Source organism: Ammospiza caudacuta, chromosome Z, assembly GCF_027887145.1.
Source record: "Ammospiza caudacuta isolate bAmmCau1 chromosome Z, bAmmCau1.pri, whole genome shotgun sequence".
Taxonomy (NCBI): domain Eukaryota; kingdom Metazoa; phylum Chordata; class Aves; order Passeriformes; family Passerellidae; genus Ammospiza; species Ammospiza caudacuta.
The window spans coordinates 30,460,383-30,485,033 of NC_080632.1; the positions used below are offsets into that span (position 1 = coordinate 30,460,383).

The 24,651-nt window shown below is 39.0% G+C and overlaps 1 protein-coding gene across 1 annotated transcript in view; it reads right to left on the reverse strand.

Moving 5' to 3' along the window:
* DAPK1 (death associated protein kinase 1) overlaps positions 1-24,651 on the reverse strand; it is an 83,849-nt gene that overhangs the window by 36,254 nt on the left and 22,944 nt on the right. The window contains exon 3 of the mRNA XM_058823267.1: positions 8,007-8,228. Within this exon, the coding sequence (XP_058679250.1) occupies positions 8,007-8,228 (222 nt within the window). The remainder of the gene's footprint in view (positions 1-8,006; positions 8,229-24,651) is intronic.

The window sequence follows — 24,651 nt, forward strand, 5'->3', positions numbered from 1 at the left end:
GTTGATTAGCAAAAGTGGTAGATTTTTGCAATCTGTTGTGTGCTTCTTTGATGCTTAAGCACTAAGTGTTACCCTAAGTGACTTGGCAGCCCTTGCTGAACGAGTAGGCGAGTGAGGAGGGACGAGCTGTAACGCACTCAAAGTGTTGTTCCAGGAGCAGCTGTACTCCTGCTCTGTGGGACTCTGGTGTGCCCCCTCATGTTACACATCTCACTCTTGATGTCTAGGAGGAGATCCTGCGTGGGTTCGCCTCAGAGAGGGGGCCGTGGTGAAGTCTCCTGCTGGTAGCTCCTCAGCTGTGGGGGCGAGCTCTGGAAGCCGTGTTCTCCCCTGGGGGGCTGCCATAGCTGGAAAGCACAGTGCCCATCTAGCTGCTCCTGCTGCTACTTATGGTAGAGACATAAAGCATGAGGGAAAAGGGTTTTTATAGCAATGGTGAGTAAAAGGTTATACCAGCATGCATAAGGAACTTCACCTGGAAGCTCTGAAATGCCTGGCTCCTCTGCACCAGGCAACCTCCAAGGGAGGCCCTTCTCACAGTGTAAGGCAGTGACCCCATGGGAGGTTGCATTTTTGAGCTTCCTCTTCATGCTTGTCAGGAGACTGCTTATTCCTTACCCTTTGGCTGACTCAGGAATATCTGATGTTAAGCTGCGCTACCATGGGCATACAAAAACCCATGCTATCGCTGCAGGGCAAGCTTCAAGCGAGTCGTGGAGGGTTACTACACGTCTACACTCAACATACTTTACAAGTTTGATTTCCACAGTTAATTGGCTGAAATACAATGTCCTCAGATTTATCAGCAGACCCGGGTTTCACAGATTTTGTAATTGGATTATATGTGTAGAATAACTAGACGATCTTTACTAGACTTCCAGATATCACAGATGAAGAAATTGGTTAGAAGAAGCCAGTAAAGACACTGGCTGTGTAAGCTATTGCAGCCTTCACAAGCCTCCTAAAATGCTGTTGGGGCATCAAGTCCAGTCCTGTGCCTCAGACAGCGTAACACAGTCCCACAATACATAAACAGTGCATGTGTTTGTAAATCAGAGTCATCTTCAAAGTGGAGCCAGAAGCAAGGAGAGAGCCCTATTCCACTAATGTGGATATCCCATCTCACACACAGGACCAGTGTTAATCTAAAGAAGGTGGCACAGGTAATTCCATATGTCAGCCCCTTTGACTGGTCTTTATGAACATCATCTTCTACCAAGAACAACACTGCTTCCACCTCAATCACAATGGGCCTTTGTTTCTAAATTGGCTTTGGGGATGCTGATGCACAAACACTCTGCTGAAATCTGACTGAAACCAGACCACTGTGTGAGTTTCCCAAGCCACACAAACTGGCTCCCAGCCTGCCTTTGGGCCTCTACAGAGGGCCCACACAACCAACACTAAAAGACCGCTGCCCCCAACCACCAACTGGATAAAGGCGCTTCCTGAAGGGAGCAGAGGCAAGAGGTTCACCAAGCACTACTCCATCTTCCTATAGAGGACTTTGGAGTATCTCTACCTGGTATCCCTAAGAAGCATAGAGCTTTTCTCTGTTCAATTTCTCAGTTTGCTGGTAGGAATTACCAGACAGCTTCCTGATCAGTTCTTCTGTACCCTAAGACAACTCTAAATGCCAAAATGCCAGTATGTAAAGGATGGACAGCAACCTATTAACAGAGAAACTTAATTACAAGTCAAGTCACAGCAAAATTCATTTACGGCTGCAAAGCCTCCATGTTCTCTTTCACATGGTGTTTTCCTCTAAAGCTTTAATTCTTCAATGTTCCTGTATAAAACCTTTCTGTTTACATTTAAATTTAGTAATAATTCTGCAGTCATAATATGCTGTTCAAATATCATGCTCAATAAAGTAAGAGTTTGTGCTTTGTGGCAGTCACATCTTAATACCACCTAATTCTAACACATTATTGACCATGTTATAACACAGAAAGTCATAAGGGCTGAGAAAATCTATTTCATCATTATAACACAACTCTTTATATTGTTTTAAAGTAGCAGAGCACATGTTTTTAGAAGTATTTTGTATAAACATTTTCACTAAGAGCAAAGCTGGTATGTGTTATTTCACTGATACTTCTAGGCAGAAGTGCTATCTTTCCTGAAATGAGAGAAGTAAATTAAAGCTTTCAGCTGACTGTGTTCTTTCTTACAAAAAGCAATAGTGGTAAAAGCATTTCCCAGCCTCCCCAAAGGAAGGTTGACAGATGTGATTGCAACCCACACACCTCCCTCTGGGAAATAAAATACATCACGCCCATGGAAAAAGGATTTCTGTATAGTGCTTTTGCAAGTTGCCAGGCTTTCTTAACTATGAAACAGAACTATCGCCAGATCTCAGAGGAAGTCATTATGGGAACCTACTCAGGGAACTTAGAATCAATTAACCTTCAAAGTCAGCATGGTCACCTCGTAATGACTCAGTCATATGCTATGATCACACTGCTTATTATGCAACAGCAGCACCTAAATGATATTTAATGATTATCAAAGGATTTCTAATGAATTTTAAAATCTACAAATGAACCCTAAAATCTAGACCCAAACCCCTTGAAGGAACATTTATCTTGCTTAGATTTCAAAACAACATAAACAAAGTTAAAGAAGCATGCCATCAATTTATTCCACTTTTAAAACAGATGCAATTTGATAAATTACCTGAATTCTTCTCTAGTACAAACATTTATTCTGTCAACTTGTAAAATAAATGTTTTCCCTAGGGATTCTTTGGTCAAATCTGCCTTATATGACATCCAGTCATACAGTTGTCAGCCCAAGACTAGACTTATATATTTACTTCTGTTTTACGTAAGAATAAGGGGGTTTGCATCCACTTCATTTCACTGCCTTTATGAATTGTGCAGTTACCAACCCACTCCTCAGAAGTACAAAGTGTACCAAACATTTTGAAACAGCAGAACAGGGCTGCTAGCTCATTAAATTACCTACTGGCTGAACAACATTGCACTTACATTTTTCTTTATCTAGCTATCAGAAAAATGATGACATGTTCCAGCATCATCATGCCTTTTTGTTTTCATTTGTCCAGCTTCCATTAGAGACATCAACTGTCATGAAATCCTCTCTTTAGTGTGCCTAAATTCTTCAATTATACTGAACAAGAAGCATTGGCCTCAAAGGTCAGCCAGAACACATGCACCAAAACATGGACTATATTTTAAGCAGTTAAGTCTCACTAAGGGGGGTTGGGTGAGTGGGAGAGGGCATAAGAACTCCTGTGAATCTTTTCTGCACTCAAACACCACTGGTATTTAGGTCTTCATCACTGAAATTCCTGAAGTGCCCAAAGTCTGCATACAGCAGGTGGCTACCTTGGCCCAGCAGAGTGCCTTAGTATTTTGATCTCGTCTACAACATTCAGATTAATAAGTGAGGAGCATTTGGGTTTACCAAACAGGAGGGGCGATGATTTTGCTCGGGGAATGCAGCACATAGAAACCAACTCTCCCTCTGAGACCTGCTCACTGTGTGGCAGAGTCACACCAGCTCTCGAGCCTGTCCTGTCAGCCCTGTCAAGCCTTTGTTCCAACCTGCCGACATATTCTCTGTGCATCTATCTGTGGGCCTGGAATTTAGGATTTTGAAATCCAAAGGTGGTACAAGATCTACAAATTGGTGTAACAGGGTTTGCTAACTGCCTGCTACGTGCCAGAAGCACCAAATATTTAATCCTCCTCTCAAATGCAGCACAAAGCCACTTGATAATAACTTTCTTATTTACTTATGGGTAAAATTTACAAAAATCTCAGAGGTATTTCTACCAAAAGACAACTAAAAATTAAGGAAGCCCTGTGAAGACTTCAAGTTTCTCTGGAAGACAGGCTTTAAGTCTCTTCCCAAGCATAACTGTAAAAAGTTAAATTAAAGCCCAAATAAGACAGAAAAGGAATTTCAAGAGTTCACAGTTACTTGCTCTTATTTGCTCTTCAATGATCAGTTAGTGAAATAGTCATAATTTTTTACACAAGGATGTATCATCCTCTTGAATTGTTCTGTTTCAATTAACAATATGAAGCTACCACCAAAGCAGAAAGTCAGAGACAGTGTGAGATACAGGACTAAGTCTAAAATAAAGTTTATGCTTTCAAATGAAGTATAAATCCTAATATTTAATGCACAAATGCTTCTAATACTTTCAAAACTTTCTATTTAAAAAAAATTATAAAACAGATAATTGTCACTCAGAACCATGCTGGAAGAGATAACTGTCTTAAATCAAGATTTCAAATTCAGAAATGAAGTTATGTTTTTTGCAGAGAAAAGTACAAATACCTAACTCCATGCTACCGAGTAAAAAGAGTCAGGTATTGCTATCAAGCATTTTTAGAAAACAGGCCACCTGCATTCCTTTTGTTAATTTTAAGGAACTACTGTACAATATAGGATGAAAATATTTATTTTTTGTGTTGCAGCAAGAAACCATAACCAAGGCTCCACAAAGAATCACAAACTGAGTATATTTTACATCTGCACTCTAAATAAAGACCTAATAAAGTGGAAGAGAAAATAAAATGAAAGAGAGAAATTATGCATCTAGGGCCAGGAAAAGAGGAACCAAGTAGGTGCAAAACATGCTTGAGGAAAGAAAATAATTATCACTGCAGAGACATCTGTGTTTTCTAGTCTGTGAAGTCTGAAAAAATGATGGCTTCAGCAGAGCTCACTAGAAATAGCTTAGTACAACTAACATATAACAGACTCTAATAGCTGCAGCTGGACAGAAAAATTTAAACTAGTCCTAAAAATTCAGACTAATTCAATTATTTGTGTGATAAAAGCAAAAAGAAAGAAAACTATTCAGGTTTTAAGTTAGATGAGGAAAAGACAGTGGCTTCCAGTTTGTATGTAATATGCATAACATTCCTTTCAAGATGATGTAAAATTTCACAGAGTGCAAATTTAAAAGGTTATTTCCAAGTCAAGAAAGGAGACATTTTTCACTAAGACCTAGAGTTATGAAAATATGTCTGACTGCTCTAAATATACCAAAATACTGCAATAAAGTAAGATTCTTCAAGGATATTTCACGCTTGTCCCTGGCCACTGAATCTTCTAAGGAAAGATTTGGTTTTAAAAGTTTCATAAATTAAATCTTTCGTAGAACTTGGGTTTTTTTTGTAAATCAGTTTCCAGATATAAAGCAGTTCAAAGAAAAACTTCCAAACACCTACGTGGATAAAGTAGCTCTGTTTTGTATTCGGTGCTGTGAGGACCTACTTGGCCACTGCAATAATTAACCAACTGCCCCCATATTCCTGCATATAAATCATGACCTTGAACAGAATCAGAGAATGGTTTGTGCTGGAAGGGACCTTAAAGATCATCAAGCTCCAACTCCCCTGCCATGAGCAGGGTCACCTCTCACTAGACCAGTTGCTCAGAGCCCCATCCAACCTGGCCACGAGCACTTCCAGGAGTGGAGATCCAGAAGTTCTCCAGGCAACCTGTTCCAGTGCCTCACCACTCTCAGAGTTAAGAGTTTCTTTCTAATAACCAGTCTGAGTGTGCCATTTTTCAATGTGATGCCATCCCCCCTTGTTCAGTCAATTGCTCACCTCTGAGAAACTGCCAATTAGTAAGGCAGAAAAATGTTTAGGAGGCTGTAGGCAATACAGCAAACCTCTTGCTGAAGCAGAAAATAAAAATCAATAGTGAACAGGCCATAGACCCTGTCACCCTGGGACTGTGCATGTTGACATATGGCAACAAAAGGGCAGCTGTGGTTGCTCAATTATACAAAATTGTGTCTCTGCGTGGTATACTGCCTCATAATTGTAGTCAGAACAGAACACAAGAGCCAGGAAATACACTATGTTCTAATCAAAATGGAAAATGGACACTTAGGGTAGATTCTGAAGATAAACAGGTTATTTAATGAGATTTCAGCTTTATTTCTGTTCATACGAAATTGCTCTGTAAGAACAAAGACTGTCAAGAGGGTAGGTCCCTAGGCAAAATGTGAATACTAGAACATTAGAGAAAAAGGGTTACATATTTAATGTCTAAATGTCTAAAGCATGCGATTAAAATGACAATCCTGTCTATTCAATAGCTTTATGTAACATCACAGTGATTTTGAGAACTACAAAACTTTGTAGCAGTTAGCATATTCAAGTTTACAAAGGGATTGCTAACATCATCTTTTCCTCTTTGACTGTCTAAATAAATAAATGCATTACCTTTATGATATCCAAAACAGCACTTCTTCAATTGAAAGACTCACAAAGCAATTTGGAAAAAAAAAAAATAAAAAATCTCAGATTGAAACTATATAGGGATTGCTCACCTTGCAAAACAATTACCTAAATTGCAATACAAATAATTTGCTGAGCTTCATGGCATTGAGCTTATGAAACATGCAGACAGTCATTCCTCTGCTCAGTGGACAGGGGTGGTTGCACACTGACACACACACAGCAGCCCTGCTGCCAAGAGAGCTCCCATTCCATGCCTCAGGCGGGGGTGGCTGGGGCAGCCCCACTGCTCCTACCACCGCCGTGACTGCCAAGTCTCCCTCACAGCTTTCAAGTACAGACACTGGCCTGATCTCATCTGCGCAGGTTCCAGAGCAGAAAGAGCTGCAGAAGCAGCAATACTCTGACAGCAAAGTTGTAGAGCAAGAGAACATGAGAGTTAGTACCAAGTAGGGAGAGGAAGAAGCATCACACTAATTTTGCTGTGTATTCAACTTCACACTTCAAAGAATTCTGAACAAAATCCAAGTAAGAAACAGTAAGAATATAAGGAACTTTTACTTTATACCAGATGGTAATTTAGTTTGGAAAAAAATACTTGTTTAAATTACCTACATTTGACAAACTAATTCAAGTGTATACAACTGGAACTAAAAAAAACCAAGCCAGACTACAACTATTACAATAAAATATCATATGCTGGACTAGAAGTGTAAAAATATGTTTGCATAACAACACATAACATAACAAAGTAGTATCATGCATATATAGACCATAGAAAAAAATGGAACTCTAAAAGCTACATCCCAGTTTCCTTTTTAAATCTATACTGTAAATGTACATGTTACTGAAACCATGCAACACTGAAGTATCTTTATAAAGTGGAAATACAATTTATCAAAGCTAGTAAACAGGAAGACAAAACCTGCACAAGAAAAACCACATGAACAGCCCACAAAAAGACAAAAGTGCTGCCCAAGATTCTGGTACCAAGTCTTCTGCACGCATGAATTTCTTACTGTACAGTATGGTTAACTGATACTGAGCAGGTATGGCAATAAAAAAGTGCCAGGCATGCCAAGTGTGCAAAGATATGCACATTCCAGCAGCACCACTGACAAACTCTTAACAGGTGACTAAGGCTTAACTCCTGCAATTGCAGTCTTTGAGAAACTGGAAGCCAGACTAAAAAATGGAGAAGTAGCTTCTGCTGGCGCTCAATCTATTAGCAATGACATTGGATGAAAAATTGGTAACTAAACCAGTATGAAACAATGTGCAAGTTCAGTTCTCATTTTAACAAGAGACAACTGTGGGGAAAATTCATGTGGATTACAAAATGACAAAAAGCATTCACTGAGGCCACTTTACACCAACACAAAACAGTGAAATTTCCTAAACTAATCTCCACAAAGAATCTCTATTTTCCTGTGCTCTGATCTTCAAATCAGTATATTTAGTTCCAGGCTATTCTTTTGGATCCATAACATCAACAGTGATTAAAGTAAAAAGCAGAAAAAAAGAAATGCTAAATATGCTGATTTAAAAAAAAACCAACTTCATAGTGCATTCAGAGTGAAAAATATGTGTGAAATCAGGAAACTATAACACTGACTAAAACCCAAAGATTTCTAAGGCTATTACCTATTTTCTTTTGGGGTGATAAGGAACTTCCATTGAATCACTGCAATTCTCAAGTTTTGGTTTGTTTTTAAAAACCAAAGAAACAAATATTCTCCTACTAGTCAGTGGGTCTCCAGAGTTACTTACAGCTCCAGAATGAGAATGACATCTGTTTTATTCTCATAGACGTCATGAAGCGTTATCACATTGGGATGCCGAATCTCTTTCAGTATTCCAACTTCTCGCTCGATATCCTCCCGGCTCACTCCACGACGGCTGGACTTTGTTCTCCTTTTCTTGATGAATTTTGCTGCAAACTGCAGGCCGGTGCTTTTCTCGCGGCATTTTTTCACTACGGCAAACTGCCCACTGAAAAACAAAGAGATGACGAGGGTTCAGTTCAGGACAATTCAGAGTTAAGAGTAGCCTGTTTGCTGTGGTGGGGGAAATCAGCTTTTAACTCTGGCTAAGTATATAACTGCTTCTTATGCCATCTAGAATAACACTTGAAGAAAACCTAGAAGAGGCAGGAAATGTAATTTAAGATTAATTAAATCTTAAATTGTCACACAAATGTACACATTTCAGTGCATCAGTAAGTAAAAGGTAGCACCTTACCAGTGAGGACCACTGGATTTTTGACAAATCTGTGCACTGGGGATTACTGGGCAAAAGTATGTTTGTTGAATATTTTTTCTTTGTTCTTCATTTGGGACAATTAGTAGTTTTTACAATCTACATTATTTGTCAATATTCACTTTATTCTATATATATTCTATCCTTAAGTTTGTTTTTTAAAAAAAATTTAAAACAAAACTTGGTTTCATGACACTGCTTTGGATTTTGAAAGCACTGTCTAAATACAGTAGTATCAAGAATTACTCATCTTGTTAAGGACAAGTTTGAAGATGAGAAAAGTACCGAGACACAGAGAAACAAAACCTGTGTTTGTATTACAAAACAGAAGAAACTCCAGGAAGCTGCTGGCTCCAGCACACCATCATTGATGTACAAGCCTGCTGTTGCTAGATGTACACACGGATGTAGGTCAGAAATCTCCAGGAGCCTAATGTTGATTTAAAGAAAGAACAAGATTTCTAGAAGTGTTTTTCTTTTAAGTTTCCCTAATCTCTTGTTGAGAATTCTCAGGAAATTCTGTTCTGGTTTTTTTACCATATGAAGGAATAATAGAATTACAGGATGATACTAAGGAGAACATTTTTTGAAGTTACCCTACCCTGGTAACTGAAGAAGATCTGTTCTCTAAAGCAGATTTAGAACAGCAATTAAATCAGAGCTAGCCTTAATACGTTTGACTACTTGAACAGCCATAAAGCACTCAGAGCTACACATTTCACGCCACCATTACTACGCTGATCCCACACAGTACCCTGAGTGATGACACATTGTCTTGAACTGGGACATGCAGTTGGGCAAGGCTAAATGACTGTCACTCGTGGAAGGGCAGGGCAAAGACAGGACCTCTCATGTGAACTCTTAGAAAGACGCTCTAGAGTAGCCACCACCATCTGGGACATCTTTGAATGCAGCCATGGGTAGTGAGTGAAGTAAACTTTGAGAGAAATCTTAAACCTCAACAGTCTAAAGGTGAGGTTTAGATTTGTTTCAGTATTATGATCACTATTCATGTTTAATTCTTCACTGTTTAATGAAATCAATTCATAAACTTGTGAGACGATGTTATATTGCATGAAAAGTGACTTTGCCTTAAATTCTGCCTGCCCTCAATTCCACGCAAAGTTTTTAAGGATCAGATTTCCAAATGGGGACCCCCACATTACTATTACAAACTGCAGAGGACAGAGCAGTGCTTCAGACCACACCATATCCTCTTCTCCATCACACACAGGCTGGAAGACCTGCATCACTTGCCCAGACTCGGCCTGCTAGTGTTATCAGAGACACTCTCTGACATGTAACACTTTCATATGTGACTGAAAGAGAAAGCACAGACCTCTGGAATACCCATGTCATCCTAAACTGACAGCAGAGAGCTAGACATGGTATCCTAAGGTCATCAGCCTTCTCTGCCTGGTTCAGTCCAATTTCACAAAAACTGAGTTTGATCTCCATGGTCTGAGCAATTTTGCACTGCCAGAGTAGAGGTATTTGCACTGCTGAATTGAAAACACAGCCTTTCTGGCTCTTGCTTCCAGTGAGAAAAGGAAGTGATTGTCTCACACTCTCCCCCACAGCATGCACATCTCCACAGAGATACAAAGCTTTATTTAAAAAGCAGTCAGTTTTGCAGAAAATTCAGTTTCAAAGAAAAAACAAAGTGGAGTAGTAGACAGATGCAGACATCATCACAACTCCAAGCAGCTACTTAAGCTCACAGATCACAAGGAAGTCAAAAGCTGCTGTTTGTATTTTGACCACCTGGCTGGCTTTCAGGCTAGAAATCTAAAACGTCTGATAGAGGAAGAAAAATATTTCTGCTTATGATTCATCCAGAGGCTTGAATGCTGCATGGCTAACCACTGTCTTATCTAAGTTTAGCAAAAGCTACTGCTTCACAGTGGAAAATCAACAAAACAAAAAAAAGAAACAACCCTCCCCTCTACCCACCCTCACCCCCCTGTAATCCCTGCACAATCCCTACAATGCAAATCAAACAAACACAGAAACAACAACCACCAAAATAAAATATTAGAACCAAAATGACATCTAACATCAGTTCTGGAATGAAAAAGGAAAAACAAATCAGAACTACACAGACATACAATATATTCTGATATCCAAGATTTAATTATAAAAGTTGGCGGGGATTAAGAGTTGTCTGTGTTTTACTGGCATGATGATTTTTACATAGTATTATGCATATTCAAATTACACCATTCCCCAAAGCCACTTCATGCTTCCAATGCCTTTAAGGCTAAGACTGTTTAATCTTATTTTGGCAATGGGTCAACTATGACGTTACAGCATGGTTGGCATCCTGGAACAAAGGGGGCTACATACAACAAGTAGATCTCCTCTCTCCTGGGATATGCCATTTATTTTTTCAGTCGTTCACTATTTTCTCTGTCCACAACCACCTGTTGGAAGGATGCCCTGACCTATCACTATTCAATATAAAAGTGTTATCAGAAGTCCAATACATTGTTTAAAACATATTACTTTAAAGATTGGTCTCATCCACGGTTTGACAGGAGGTGAAGCTCCAAAAATCTTTGACACTGCTCAAGACTGTAAGAAGTTCATCAACTAACAGGTATCGTGAGTAAGTGCCAGTTATACACCAAATAACCTTCTTGTTGTTGCTGTTGTGGTACTTATTCAGCACACAACCGCACAATTAGCTGCTTGTTATTAAATGCTGTACATGCAGATCACACTTAAGCTGCAATCAAAGGGGCTGTTTCATGCCTGTGATCCCTAAGCCACACCATTTTACAACTCTCTCTAAACTCCTGTTTTAAAAGCAGAGGAGATGTGTAAATCAAAATGTATTTACTGGGCTTTCCCTTGCAGAACTGCAGTGACAAGCTGGTATAAATCAGCTTTGCACACATAACACTCATATAATATCCAGTAATATCTTCCCAAAGATCCTACATTTTCAGATTCAGCATTCATACATACAGCATCTTCAAAGTCAGAAAAGTCCTTTAGTTTTTTAAGTTTCCTTGCTTTTGTAGGTTTGATTTAAAGCACAAGGAGTCAAAAAATGACAGCCATTTTAGAAGAAAATCACGCTAACCACCCTGCACCCTCTCCCGAAGTAAATCACAAATTCACACTTAATAAAGTGTCCGACATCATTCTTTTTCCACATAGCAGAATCAGGTTAAACAGCAAGGAAGGATGACAGCTTGATGTAAGAACAAATACTTCTGCTAATAATAGTAATTTGTTTTGTGATCTTGTAATCCTTAACTCAACCAGCCCTTAATTACTACCTTAAACCTACTCTTTGTTGGACACTTGGCATATATCCACATCCAGTGATTTTTCAGATTCACTTCAGAACAAGTAGTTACCCATTACCTAATCATGACATTTCTGTATCCTTTTTACATCATGAGACATACTGCCCTTAACAATAAATATATGTAAAAGCAAAAGTCATGCAGATAGGGGATGGAAGCACCAATAAAGCCCCCTATATGTCAACCTTTATTGGTCCTTGTTTAGTGGGATCACAAAAAAACTGCTCATCAGCATGAATCAAGGAAAGTTTTAAATACAGAAATATAAAAGTTCCCTTAGAATCAAAGGGAAAACACAAAAGAGTACTTCCATTTTTTCCACAACGATGATAGTAATTAGGGGTGGCAGATACCCTGTATTCTTTCCCACTCACAGCTGTCTGCACCAGCTCTATTCAGGTAGTTTGTTCTTTGAAGAGTAAAACTCTTGCTCCAAGAACCTGGTGAAAGAGTTCTAAGCTGGACACAGAGTTGGTCCAGAAGACTGCCTTACAAAGTTTAATGGGAGCAGGAAATAGGAGTAAGGAAAAGGCATAAAGTTGCCATCAGAGTAATAAGGTGCCTCAGTATGTTTCTGACATGCAGGCATTTTCTTCCTATTTAAAAATTTGATATTCAGTACACAACTCTGAAAACATAATGTACTGAGATTCAACTACTTTTACTATTTGTTTGACTACTTCCCTTTTTAAAATTACACTAATCAAACAGAAAGAGATTTACATAATACCATTAGATTAGCCTGTGGAAGAAACTGCAACTTGAAGATGGGGCTACTTGTTTCCTCCGACAGAACACCTATCAGCACACTACACACACGTCTGTCTTTCCTCAGAGATCTCCTGCAGGGAAGGGCAATGGAGCCGTGGAAGTGCAGCCCCAGGAGCACGCCAGCATCAGCCTCATCAGCAGCCACTGCTATCCATTACTGCCTGTCACCAAAGGCAGCTGACCTGCTTCTGCTAATAAGGTTAGCTCCCACAAAACTCACAGTGTCCAAGTCTTTTCCAAAGGACAAGAGCACTTGTCCACAAACTTGGCAACATGAAGGAACAGCATCTATATACCTGATTGGTGAAGGAGCTGGAAGCACCTGAAGCCTATTAATCACCACAAACTTGTTTCAGGCTGCACGTAAACAGTTGTTATAGGAAAGGGCAAAGTGGCCATAGAAAAACAGAAGTAATAATTTTGGGAGTCGCATGAAAAAAAGCAGTACTAAAGAAAAGAAGAAAAGAGAAGTTAAACATGATACAGTATTTAAGCTATAGAGAAAATACTCCTCAAATGATATATGAGTAACTAAGCAGAAGAACAATCAGCTGGAAACTGATGGTGGGCCACAGAGATCACTGTTAAGAGCTGGCTATTTCAAGTACAACTAATACAGAAAAGCAAACATAAGGGTTTATCTAGATCTGACTGTAGAACAATAAAAAGTGGAGTGCTGCAAGTACACAGGCAGGAAAGGAACGTGTGTTAGGCAATTGTGCAGTACATTTCCAACAGGTGCAGAGTTAAAATGAAATTGCAATTTACACCCATCAATATAATGCATGCCAATACACTTTCCTTAGAAATATTTTGGAAAAGCAGCAAAGACAAAAAGAACAACAGCAAGGAAGGAGAAGCAGAGGGGAAAACCAGACATTTATAAAAAACCCAAGTGTACTAACACCTGGTATTTCTGAGTTCTGATAACTCCCAACTTCCAAATTCCTTGTTATGCACAGATGAATTTGTACACTTATAATACATCTTTTAAATTATTTTTCTTTATTTCTGTCTTAGAATAATTTTTGGTGTCTAATTACCAAGTTCCAAAAGTTCCAAGATTCCACCATAGAGACTCAATGTATGTATGTGATGCTGTTTGATTATCCTTCACTATTAATATATCAAATATTTAATTGAAAGCTATTTTCCCAAAATATGCAAAGTATAAAAAATAATCATACCTTTATGTAATACTTTAAATGAATAGAACCTCAACTTTCAAAAGGAACTCTATTATTACTATATAATTTATTTAGATATCTTTTTGTCTCTATATATCTGACTATATATATTTTGTCTCTATATATCTGTCTCTATATATTTTCTATATAACTGATACTTCTCTTGTACTATCTATACAAATACAGTTGGAACGGTGTAACTGGTAACTTAAAAATTAATAGAAGCATTTTTAGAGTATCTAAGACATGTCAACATGAAGCACTCAGAATCTGAGGTTTCAAGCCATGTAAGAGGCAGGTGGGCTAAGTTAAATTTTAAAACATATTTATAGACTAAAGTGCCTACCATAACTTTGTGCAATTGAATGGCAGTCAGGTACCTCTCCCCAGCCCCTTCATGCTGTGATGCAGAGGAGAATCAGGAAAAAAATTAAAAACTTAAGGGTTAAAATGAGAACAGTCTATAACAGATAATAGCTGCAATAATAATAAAAATTCTAATAAAACAAATTACAGCAACAGTAACAATGGAAAGAAGAGGGTGTGAGAGAGAGAGAGAGAGTAATAAAACCCAAGAGAGAGAAGAATAAAAGAATAAAAACCCAAGAGAGAAAAGTAATGCACAATACAATTGCTCAGCACAAACCGATGTCCAAATCCATCCCCCAGCAATGACTGCCCCTCTCTTATGATAAACTCCCCCTGGATTATATTTTGGGTATGATTTTCATGGTATGGTATATAACATGGCCCAAAATTTGCCAGTTGGGGTCAGCTGTCCTGGCTGAGCAGACTCTGGCTGGCAGAGCATGGGAAGATGAAAAGTCCTTGCCTTAAGGTAAGCGCTGCTGAGAAACCTCAGTGTGTTACCAGCTTTATTCTCATGCTAAATCCTAACCACAGCACTGTAAGAGCTATTAAGAAGAAAACTAACCCTATTACAGCTGAAACCAGACACAAAGAAGTAGAGAATTTGTCCAATCTATTAATTTCCACGACATTTTAAAGCTTGTGCCTCATATTTTTGTGGTTTGGTTATTTTAAAAACAAATCATGCCTTTTAGCTATGTATTTATATCCTGCTGAAATTGTCTTGTGCTGTCAACCTCAGCACCTAAAACTGATGAAATTGGAAATTTTTGTTGCTCTGCTGATTTCTGTAATTTCATTAGGTTGCTAACAGACTTCTCTAGATGTTTGCTAAGCTTACAGAAAAGTGATTTTCTTCACTGTTTTCTCAGATACCCAGAAGAGCCACTAGTCCTACGGGATGACATAACAGCATGACAAAAAAATTTATGACAGATCTAAATAAGGTATCTCAGAAAAATATACATTGTTTACTGGTTTTTATTATTATTTCTTAAATGCTTCATATTATCCAAGAAGTGTAGGAAAAATTTTAGTGAAATAGTTATACTGGAGATTGGGAAGAAGAGAAAAAGTGATGAAAGGACAAGAGACTTTTACTTTGTCCGTGTACAGATATGGATGTGTATGCAGTACTGAGTGCAACAAGGTATTTTAATTCCTTACGGTGAGGGTGGTTTATCATAGAATTAAACTGCTTTCTGTGCCACACATTTAAAAAGGCAAGTGCCTGCCATTGCCAAGGCTTCCTATGGTGCCTTTTTCTGGATTTGGTCAAGATCACATCTCACTGAACACAGCTCCTCAGTACAGTGATTAGTTAAGCTTGATCAGAATAATCAGATGGCTCTGGCTGGCCCAGAGAGAAGGGGATGCAGAAAGACAGCTACATACTGTGCCTCCATGTCAAAAGTAAGATCAAGCATGCCTGTACAATTTTGCATGTCCTTTCCCCAGCACCCTCACCTGAAGATCAGCATCTGCTCAGGATTTTATTATTCCACTGAGAGAAACATGATCAAGTTTTTCCAACATACTTAATGTAAAAAAAGTTACACAGCTGGAGCAAGAATACATGCACGCACCTGTGCACACATTTGTTGAGCTGAAGAGCACTTATTAACTAGCACAGGCCATCAGGCAGAGATGAGGCTCCTGCATCAGCAATTTGGCAGTAAACATCAATTGCAGATGATTGAAAAACTCTTCGCATTTACAAATAAGAAGCTTAGAAATAATGCAATCTCACCATTAGGCTGAACTTCATAAAGAAGAATAAAGCACAAGTTTCAGCAACTCTCTGTGTGCATATAAATATGCACAGTATCTCTATATACATTAATATGAGGATTTTAAACAGGATAAAAAATATGAATGGATGATATTTTGGGATTATATTTTGTTTACTGTTTATTTTATACACATTATAGTGTGAAGCAAATAGATATCAGATACATTTTATCATAAGAAGTAACTGAGTTTCTGTCCTTGAAAAGGGTTTTAATTAGATATATAGCACCTTGAAAAAGAAATTTAAAGTCAAAATGCCTGCAATATTTTCATCCTGCTGCTATAGTTTGTCTGAAAGCTAATGCATAGCCCTTGCCAGGTATGGCTGCTATGTTACCAGAGGAGAATGCAGTCCTCTCTTTTATCCAAGGAGAATGCCTTCACCATTTTTTCCTTTTAAAAATGTCTTCACTTCAATCCACAGCTCAAAACTGAACAGGATTTCAGTGAAATCCTGTGTTCTGATGGGGTTAACCAATTGTCCCATGGAGCTACAAGTAGATGTGCTCAGTGTGATTCCCAAGTGTTGGCAGGTGACCTTGAAGAGGGGAGAAGAGTGGAAGGAATTATGAAGAGTAGAGTCAGAGATGCTTTATTATGTGATTCAATGTGAAAACAGCTATGAAAACACTTGAACAAAGTAAGTTCCGTTTGTGTTCAGAAGAAATGGTTAAAGGGGGAAGAATGGCAAGGAAGATGGTGAATTTGCTCCAGCTGGGAATACCAAGGCCTGGAGAATATCAGTGTGGGAAACCATATATTAAACCTACTGCTGTTTACCCCCTGTCTGTTTGGAGAAGTAGAATTTCTGTGTAGAGATAACAAAGATGTTTACAGAGACTTGTAGGCCCTATCCCAGGCATGCTTCAGCTCCCTGTTGGGAGAAAGATCAAAGCAGAGACCATAAAAAGCACAGGGAGGCCACTGCACGGTGCTAAACTCCGCGTGCTCAGGCCCTGGAGAAATGGGCACAGCAGCAGCCCTGCCGCTGCCAGGATTGGACTGAGCCTGATGGTGCCTGTGCCCTCACTCGTGTCACTGCTGCCCAGCCTTGTTTCAGGACCCTCCAGTTAGAGAGGTCATGGAATAAACTTATTCTCTGCATTTCAGCTGTGGTTGTTTTTGGTTGCTCTCCGTCACGGGCATGCATTGATTAACGGTTCAAAACAGAAATTTTTTGTATTTTAGTTCAACCCCTTTATATTTAATTAGATGTGGCTGAACTGTGGTTTGCTTCACCTCTTTAAAGGAATGTTTAGGTGAGTTGTGTCACACATTAACAGAACCATATAATAGTTTGGGTTGGAAAGGACCTTAAACATCAGGTTCCAACTCCCTTGCAATAGGCAGGGACACCTCCCACTAAACCAGATTGCTCAAAGCTCCATCCAACTTGGCACTGAACATCTCCAGGGATGGGGCATCCACAACTTCTCCGGGCAACCAGTTCCTTCAGTCCCTCACCACTCTTACAGTTAGGAATTTCTTCCTAATATCTACTCTATTTAAATTACCATTGCTCAAAGAATGAGGAAGAAGAATATGGGGGTTACAGCAAAGAATGGAAAGCTCTGTTTTCCAATATGTACAGTATTTCAACAAATATTTCTTATTTAAACTGCCATATAAAGCATGTAATTGTGAGACAGTCAAGGCTTATGAAGTCATTTCATAATTGTTTAAAATTATTAGACAATGAAGTTTGCCTAGGACTTTAAATAAGAATTAACACCCATAAACTCAAATTGACAGGTAACAACTCAATAATGTAATAAAAATTTCACTAAGCCCTTCAGAAACCACCTGCTCAGAAGAAAATGCTGTGTGAGAAAGAGGCATCTTTAAGCTCTGATCAGTCCTTAAGCTTAAGCTTTGATTGTGCCTAAATTTTGTATTTCTCTGTGCCTCATTATTCTTAAATTCAGGTTAACATTTTTATTGACTTTTCATTTTTTAAGGGCAAGAAGAACTTCCAATGACTCAATTTCTCTCAGTTTAGATAATTGTAAAATTAATTTGATTTCTGTTTTCCCAAGTTGTCTTCAAACTTCTTATGGCATTAAAAATAACATTTAAATTTTCTTTTTCATATTCAATGAAAGAGTGATCTGTAAAATTCATGTGCAAAGTAAATGAAAAAAACCCACACATGAAATCATTACCTTATGATCAAGACATGACAGAACTTCATACAAAATGCTATCTAAAAGTGTAAAACTTAAAGTCGGTGAATACTATAATAAGATTTAAAAAATCACACAGAATTCTTCAAACTATTTCTCTGGGTAGATTTCTCTTTTCAACACTGATACAATGGAATCATTCTGGGAAGCACTTGAAGAGTCACAGAAATAGCTCCCATCTGTTAAATGCAATGCTGTGTCTGCTTTCAAATGAAGACCTTTGAATAAAGTGTTTTGTTACTTTCAACACGCAGCTGCAACCGTTCCATGAGTTTATTCCACCTCCTGATTAGAAATAATGGTAGGGGCAACAAACCTGACAAGCCCAAGATTTAAGGGAGTTTGGAGCATAGCACCTCCTGGTATCCACTCTCCCATCCTTTCTGCCCTAACCGGGATCCCTGGTTACAGTACACGGGATACACCAGCCTTGTTGTTGGATACCCTAGCCTTGTTCTGGGATACACCAGCCTTGTTCTTGGGTACCCCAGCCTTGTTCTTGGAAACCCCAGCCTTGTTCTTGGGTACCCCAGCCTTGTTCTTGGGTACCCCAGCCTTGTTCTCCCTCGCCACGGTGGCAATGGGTGCCACGCTGTGCAATGTGCTCCGTTTCTTCTGCTCTATGGTTTGTGGTCTTTCTTGGTCAAAATTCTGCAGTACAAATGAATTACTACTTGCTTGCCTTTCCCTTCTTATTAAAACTTGTTCCCTCTTATTGAACAAGCTGTATGCTTTCATGGACTGTTTACCTCTGGTGTTTACCAGCTTCAGTCCTCTTCATCCCATTCATTGTGCTCTTTTAATACAAGAGGAAGGTTTCCTTCTAATTTTCACCACTGTCAGTCCCCTGTATTTATCTTCCTCACTCAGCTGTCTAAATTCCAGATTTTTAAGACCTCCTCCTTCATCTGCAGATTCAGCACTTGCAAGTCCACCTTCTCTAGTATCTCAATAAATCTCAGTCCTCAAGTCATTGCTGTCCAAAACTAGGGAAAATTACAAATTTCTCCTCATTCCTTTCAGCTCTGCTCTCATTGTTACAGCTCTTTCCTGTCTCTACATATTCACCTGACTCCAGCACAGTGGCCAGGTATTCAGACCTCTTCCAGAAGCTCAATTAAAGAAATGAATCAGTAGTCCCCATATCTCTCTCCTAATGAGAGATGAATGAGAGAGATTTGGAGAGACACCCTTCTCCAAATCACTCTCTGGCTGCCTATACTGTGTTCTCTGCTTGACACTTGCTTTCCTCCCAACTTACCTAGCTCACCTTCACAATAAAATGGCAAAGCACACCAAAAACTTAACTGAAAAGAAAAACCAACCAAACCCAAACCATCCTGATAATTATGCTTCTGTTCTGGATTAAACAGTGGGCTGAATCCCAAACATTATGTTCACACTCACCCAGTACTTTTAACACTCAGTAGGGTTTATTCAGTATGTAGATAGAAACAGTTCTTCAGCACCTATTATTTTCTCAACTATGGATGTATGAAATAGATGTTCATTGCATGTTCCCGTTAACACACACAGTTTTAAACAAATACTTTACCAAAAAAAGGGATCAAACAGTAATCCAAGTCATTAATGTGAAGCTTCCATACACCTCATTAAAAACGCAATTCTGCTGCTTTTAAGGTTATTTACTCCCTTTTATTTAGATAGCTTAAGTACTTGTTAGAGGTCTTTTAATGAATAAATAAAAAGTAAGAGCATATATGCACAAAGACTAAGTTTAACTTAACAGTTAAACAGATGTTAAACACTTAAGCAGATGGCACATCACACAGTTACCCATCAATCTGCAACATGGGTAAAAGGACTGCTCTACAAATCTTGCTGGATAACCAGAATCAATATAGAAACTATCCATCTCCCCCTCCCCAACATCCTCCCCTTCTCACATGTATTAAAAAAAATTCTGTTCCCTAAGCAATAGTATTTCAATGAGAAATTCTTGGACATTTACCTACCCACTTGCTTTTGGGTCCAACTCAGTTCATTTTAAGTAGTGCCCCTACTTCAAAGTACAAACCTTCTGAAGTTCCTGCATTTGCCAAGATATTTCACTCACAGAAATTCTGTTATGTAGGAAGTTTCACATTTCTTTTCTAATTTCAATCCACTATTCTTTCAAAGATGTAAATATCACTCCTTCCAGTTAGCTTTAGGTTTTTTTACTTCCTTCCTTTATAAACAGTCTCACCATAACTGAACTAAATGGCATAATTATCCAAAAACACACTAAAATAATTTTTCTTTGGCTTAGTGCATGCATATAGCTCTAACTCTGAAGACAGAGAAAACTGCAGCACCTGAATGCTGTTCAATCTGAGAACACAGCACAGATTCAATCGCTGGAGCCAGGAGAACAGTGACAAGGATTTTATTTTTCTTTTTATATAGCTAACTGCTAGCCAAATCCCTCTAAGTGTCTCCAACCCCCTTTCTTAAAGGAAAAATAAAGCCTATGACCTAGCAATTCAATCTACGCAGCTTTTATGTTAAAATATGCTGAACTGAAGATGGCTGCTTGTTATTACTTTGGTAATAACATGGTTTTGTTTAACATGGAAATACATTCTGTTAGAACTTTGTGCTACAGCAACAATCACAGCATTCTTTTGAAAGTAATGGATGAAATTCACCGGTGCCAAAACAGCTCACTTCATTAAAAACACAGTGTTCTCTTCCTTTGGTAGGATTTGGAAGTGCTGTTGTACAGCACTAGAGAGACAGCAAATTTGGAGCATGACTGCTGAATAATTACATGGGCCCAGGTTAAGCACGCATTTTATTTGCATAAGTGCTCCTTGTGGAACAAGAATGAGGTTTCCAGCCAGACTCCTAGAGGGAATTTGAGAATACAGAAAAGCATCCAGTTTTTGGAGGTCTGATTATTTAACTTTTTTAGAACTTAAATGAAAAATAAGAACAGATCACTGAAAATTAAAAAGCTTGTATGAAATTCATATGAGAAATAGATGCATCATCACTTTATTCATCTATTGGGCCTCTTTCATTGCATGAAAAAAATAGCAACACATACACTTTCTCTCAAAAAACATAAAATATTCCTTGCATGTTTTTTAATAGGATTTCTCCCCATAAGAACTTACTTTGACTTATCATAAAAAAGCTAGCAGTATGCATTTAGTCAAGAAAAGAGTACTGAATGTTTCATTTTTAAGTGTTATGCAGAGAGTACCATTAACCTTCCTTCATATTTACAGGTAGCTGAGTTGATCTTCTTTTAAAGCAGAGAAATGGATTAAGTGATTTCTAGAGATGGTTTTTTAAAGTATGAAGCTAGAGCATGAAGGCATTCCACTTCTGCAACTGGATGTTGTGCACAGAAGCTCTCCCCTGAAAGTTAGGTTTGACTTAACACCACCTCCATTTCTGACCTCAGCAGTCAGGGCTTTGAAACAGTCAGAAGTCCACATGCCTATTTCAGTGATCTTTACAAACACTAGAAAAACTATTACACTGAAGGAAAGGCTGGAGACTGTTGTAAACAATGCCGACACTTTTATTAATGCAAGGAGTATGCTCAACAAATATTAGCAGTTATAATTAATACAACTAAAAAAAAGGAAAAAGAAAATGTTGCAAGTCCATATCAGCATTACTAAAAATAAGTGGTTTTCTAAATTCAGCTTCTTTCTCAAAATATAATTTTTTTTCTACATTTAGTTTTGACTAAGGAAATTTGTCATCCAAACAGCTGCATATTTAGAATTGCTAACATTACTTATAAGTTTCACTTTCTACAGTAATACAGTCAGTCTCTAAGAGATTCTAATGCACCAATTCCAGCTCTCAGTGCTTCAGCTCTTCCTACTCAGATGAAGAGGTAGGCATCAGAATAAAAACACTTTCACATGGATTTCAGCTTAGCAGTCACTGCAGCTGAAAGGTTTTCTTCCTCTTGCAAGGGCTGAGAGAAAAGGACGCTACAAACTACAAGGAAGCACTTTAGAAATTATAGTCTTAATCTAGATGCATTTCTGTAGAATTTTGCAGTGTGGAATTGTAAGTGACCTACACAACCTGGCTTTGCCACCCTCCATCCTTGTGCTTCATCAGCTACAGATAAGCAATACTGCACCAGAAATAAAGCAAGCGCAGAGACTTGGACATATTTGGAGGAGAGATAAAGTGTGTTTAAATACAGCTCCAAAACAAAGCAATGATTTTTGAATTAATAAATTACATTGTAAATGGAGCTTCAATGAGTGTGTTTTTCCAGAAAACTGGTCTTTTCTTTACAGCTTTCAAACAAAAGCGTAACACGCTTGTAGAAAGCAGTATCCAAATCCATCCTGCCTAAGAGTTAGGTATAAGCAAGGAGTTGTGAGCTTTTCTCATTGCTATCAGCAGCAGTGAGTCCCTAGATTCAGTTCCTCATCTTGCTTCTACTCAGGAGCCCCCCACATATAAACTGAAAATAACCAAGGCCCTGGAAAAAAAAGCAGAACCAGTGACCCAGAGGCATTTCAGTGCTCCCAATGAACTTTCTCTGCACATCAGTTCCCTCTCCATCTTTCCAGAGGTATTTTACTGCATTCTCTTTTGCTGTTATAACTTCCTCAAAAATTAACTACAAATTCACTTCCTGAAAGTGTTAACTCTTTAAAGAGGTTTAGGGAACAGTACTGTACACATGCTGGAAGGATATAAAGGGCTTTTAGTTGATTTTAACCCTACAACAAAGCTGTAAAGTTCAGAAAGTTTGGAAAGTTTTGGGTTCCTTCAGTATATGGTATTGTAAATAAATAAAAAAAAAATTGTCCACAATTGACTGTTTGCTTTATGGAAGATATATTTGTTGTAGTTACTACACAGTTTTGCACACAGAAATAGGAGGCAAACAATCCTGAAATATTTCACTTTCCAAACCACAGGCTACTTCGATCTTTGATTTTATAGACAGAGTTTTTGAGTTAAGATTTCAAATATTAAACAGCACAAATTCCTGAAATTTTCTTGTATCTGGTGCCTCCTTGACAAAGGAAACAGAAATGACACAAGCTCAATTAGTACAAAGGCGTAACTAATGTTTATTAATTTTTTGTTACTTCACAAGGGCATTTTATTTTGGCTTCAAGAATACAAATTCCATTTATGTATTTCCTTCATTTTTCTGCCATCAAGCAGCATTTATCTGTGTAAATTTCATCTACTCGAAACATTACCTGGAGGAAGGTTTCCCTTAGCAGGGACTGCTATTGCTTCCTCCACAGAAGCCCAACTCTAATAAAAACACTGTGTCAGAGGACAATGTGCCTCATGACTGCTTCCTGCACAGACCTCCTGTGCCAGCACTGTAAGCAGCCTGCCTTTCCTTCTGCCAGCCACCAGCTTTCCAGTCCAACACAAATTGTCTCAGGGAGGCCAGCACAATGTGCTGTCCCCTGGGGAGAAGCTTAGTTTTGTTCTTTTTCACATTAAAATGTCAACGAGGAGCTTTCAGAAAGAGACCAGTGTGGTAGTATATTTGCCACAAATGGCCTTGCAAAACAGTGTGATGAAGGACAACAAATTTTAATAGTCCTTTTTTATTCTAGGGAAACATATCTTTTAAGAAGGATTTATTATACTGGGTATGAAAACCTGTGCTGCCAGAGACAGAGTGTGCCAGGGAGCATTTTCATGTTTCTCCTCCCGTAAGATCTCATGCCCAGCTAGAGGAGGCAGCAGTAGCTACTTGTCAGGAAGTCAGCACTCAAACGCAGCTCCATGAAGCCAGGAGATAGCCCAGGGTCTTGCAGGATGGCTCCCTCCTATTAATGATGTCTCAGTAACCTGCCTCAAGGCCACTTTGTACTTCTTCTCAGTTGCTCAGCATGCAAAACTCAAACCAGAATCCCGCTACCCCTCTACACTACCATGTTTCTGAAACTATTCTGGCTGCTCAATTTCACCAAGTTCCAAGATGTTGGATGCCAAAAATGGTTGTTTCTTCCTTGCACTGATCAGGGGCTGCTGAAGCAGCTGGCAGAGCTGGAGGTCCTGAGGCAGGCCCAGCTACTGGTGAAGGGGAGATGAGCTGCAGATGGGGCCAGTATCACCTCTGGATCACTCCCTTCTGCTGGGACTGCTGTGCCCAGCGTTCTCCGTGGAACGCAACGAAGAGTTTGGCTGGCAGGAGCCAAGGGTGCAATAGCCAGCCCTCCACAGATACTGCTGCCCCACTGAGACACTGCCCTCAGTGCCAGCTGACACGCACCTGCCACAACAGGGGATCATCTTCATTGTTCTGCAGTTTGGGAGTTTGGAGCCCAAAGAAAGTAACCCCCATTTGCCCAAAGAAAGTAGAACTGGGCTCCCAGGATATTTTGGTTTAACTGCCCTTGACTGTCTTGCGCTTGGAAGTGCCTCCTAACATGTCAGGAAGGCAAGTGTGCTGGCATGCAATTCAGGATTCAGGATGGATTGTCTCTCACTGCAGAAAATGCTGTTTTGTTATGGCAACCTGTGCAGTACGTTTACTCTGACCAGCTGTGACAACCATGTGGCTACTCCTTGGCAG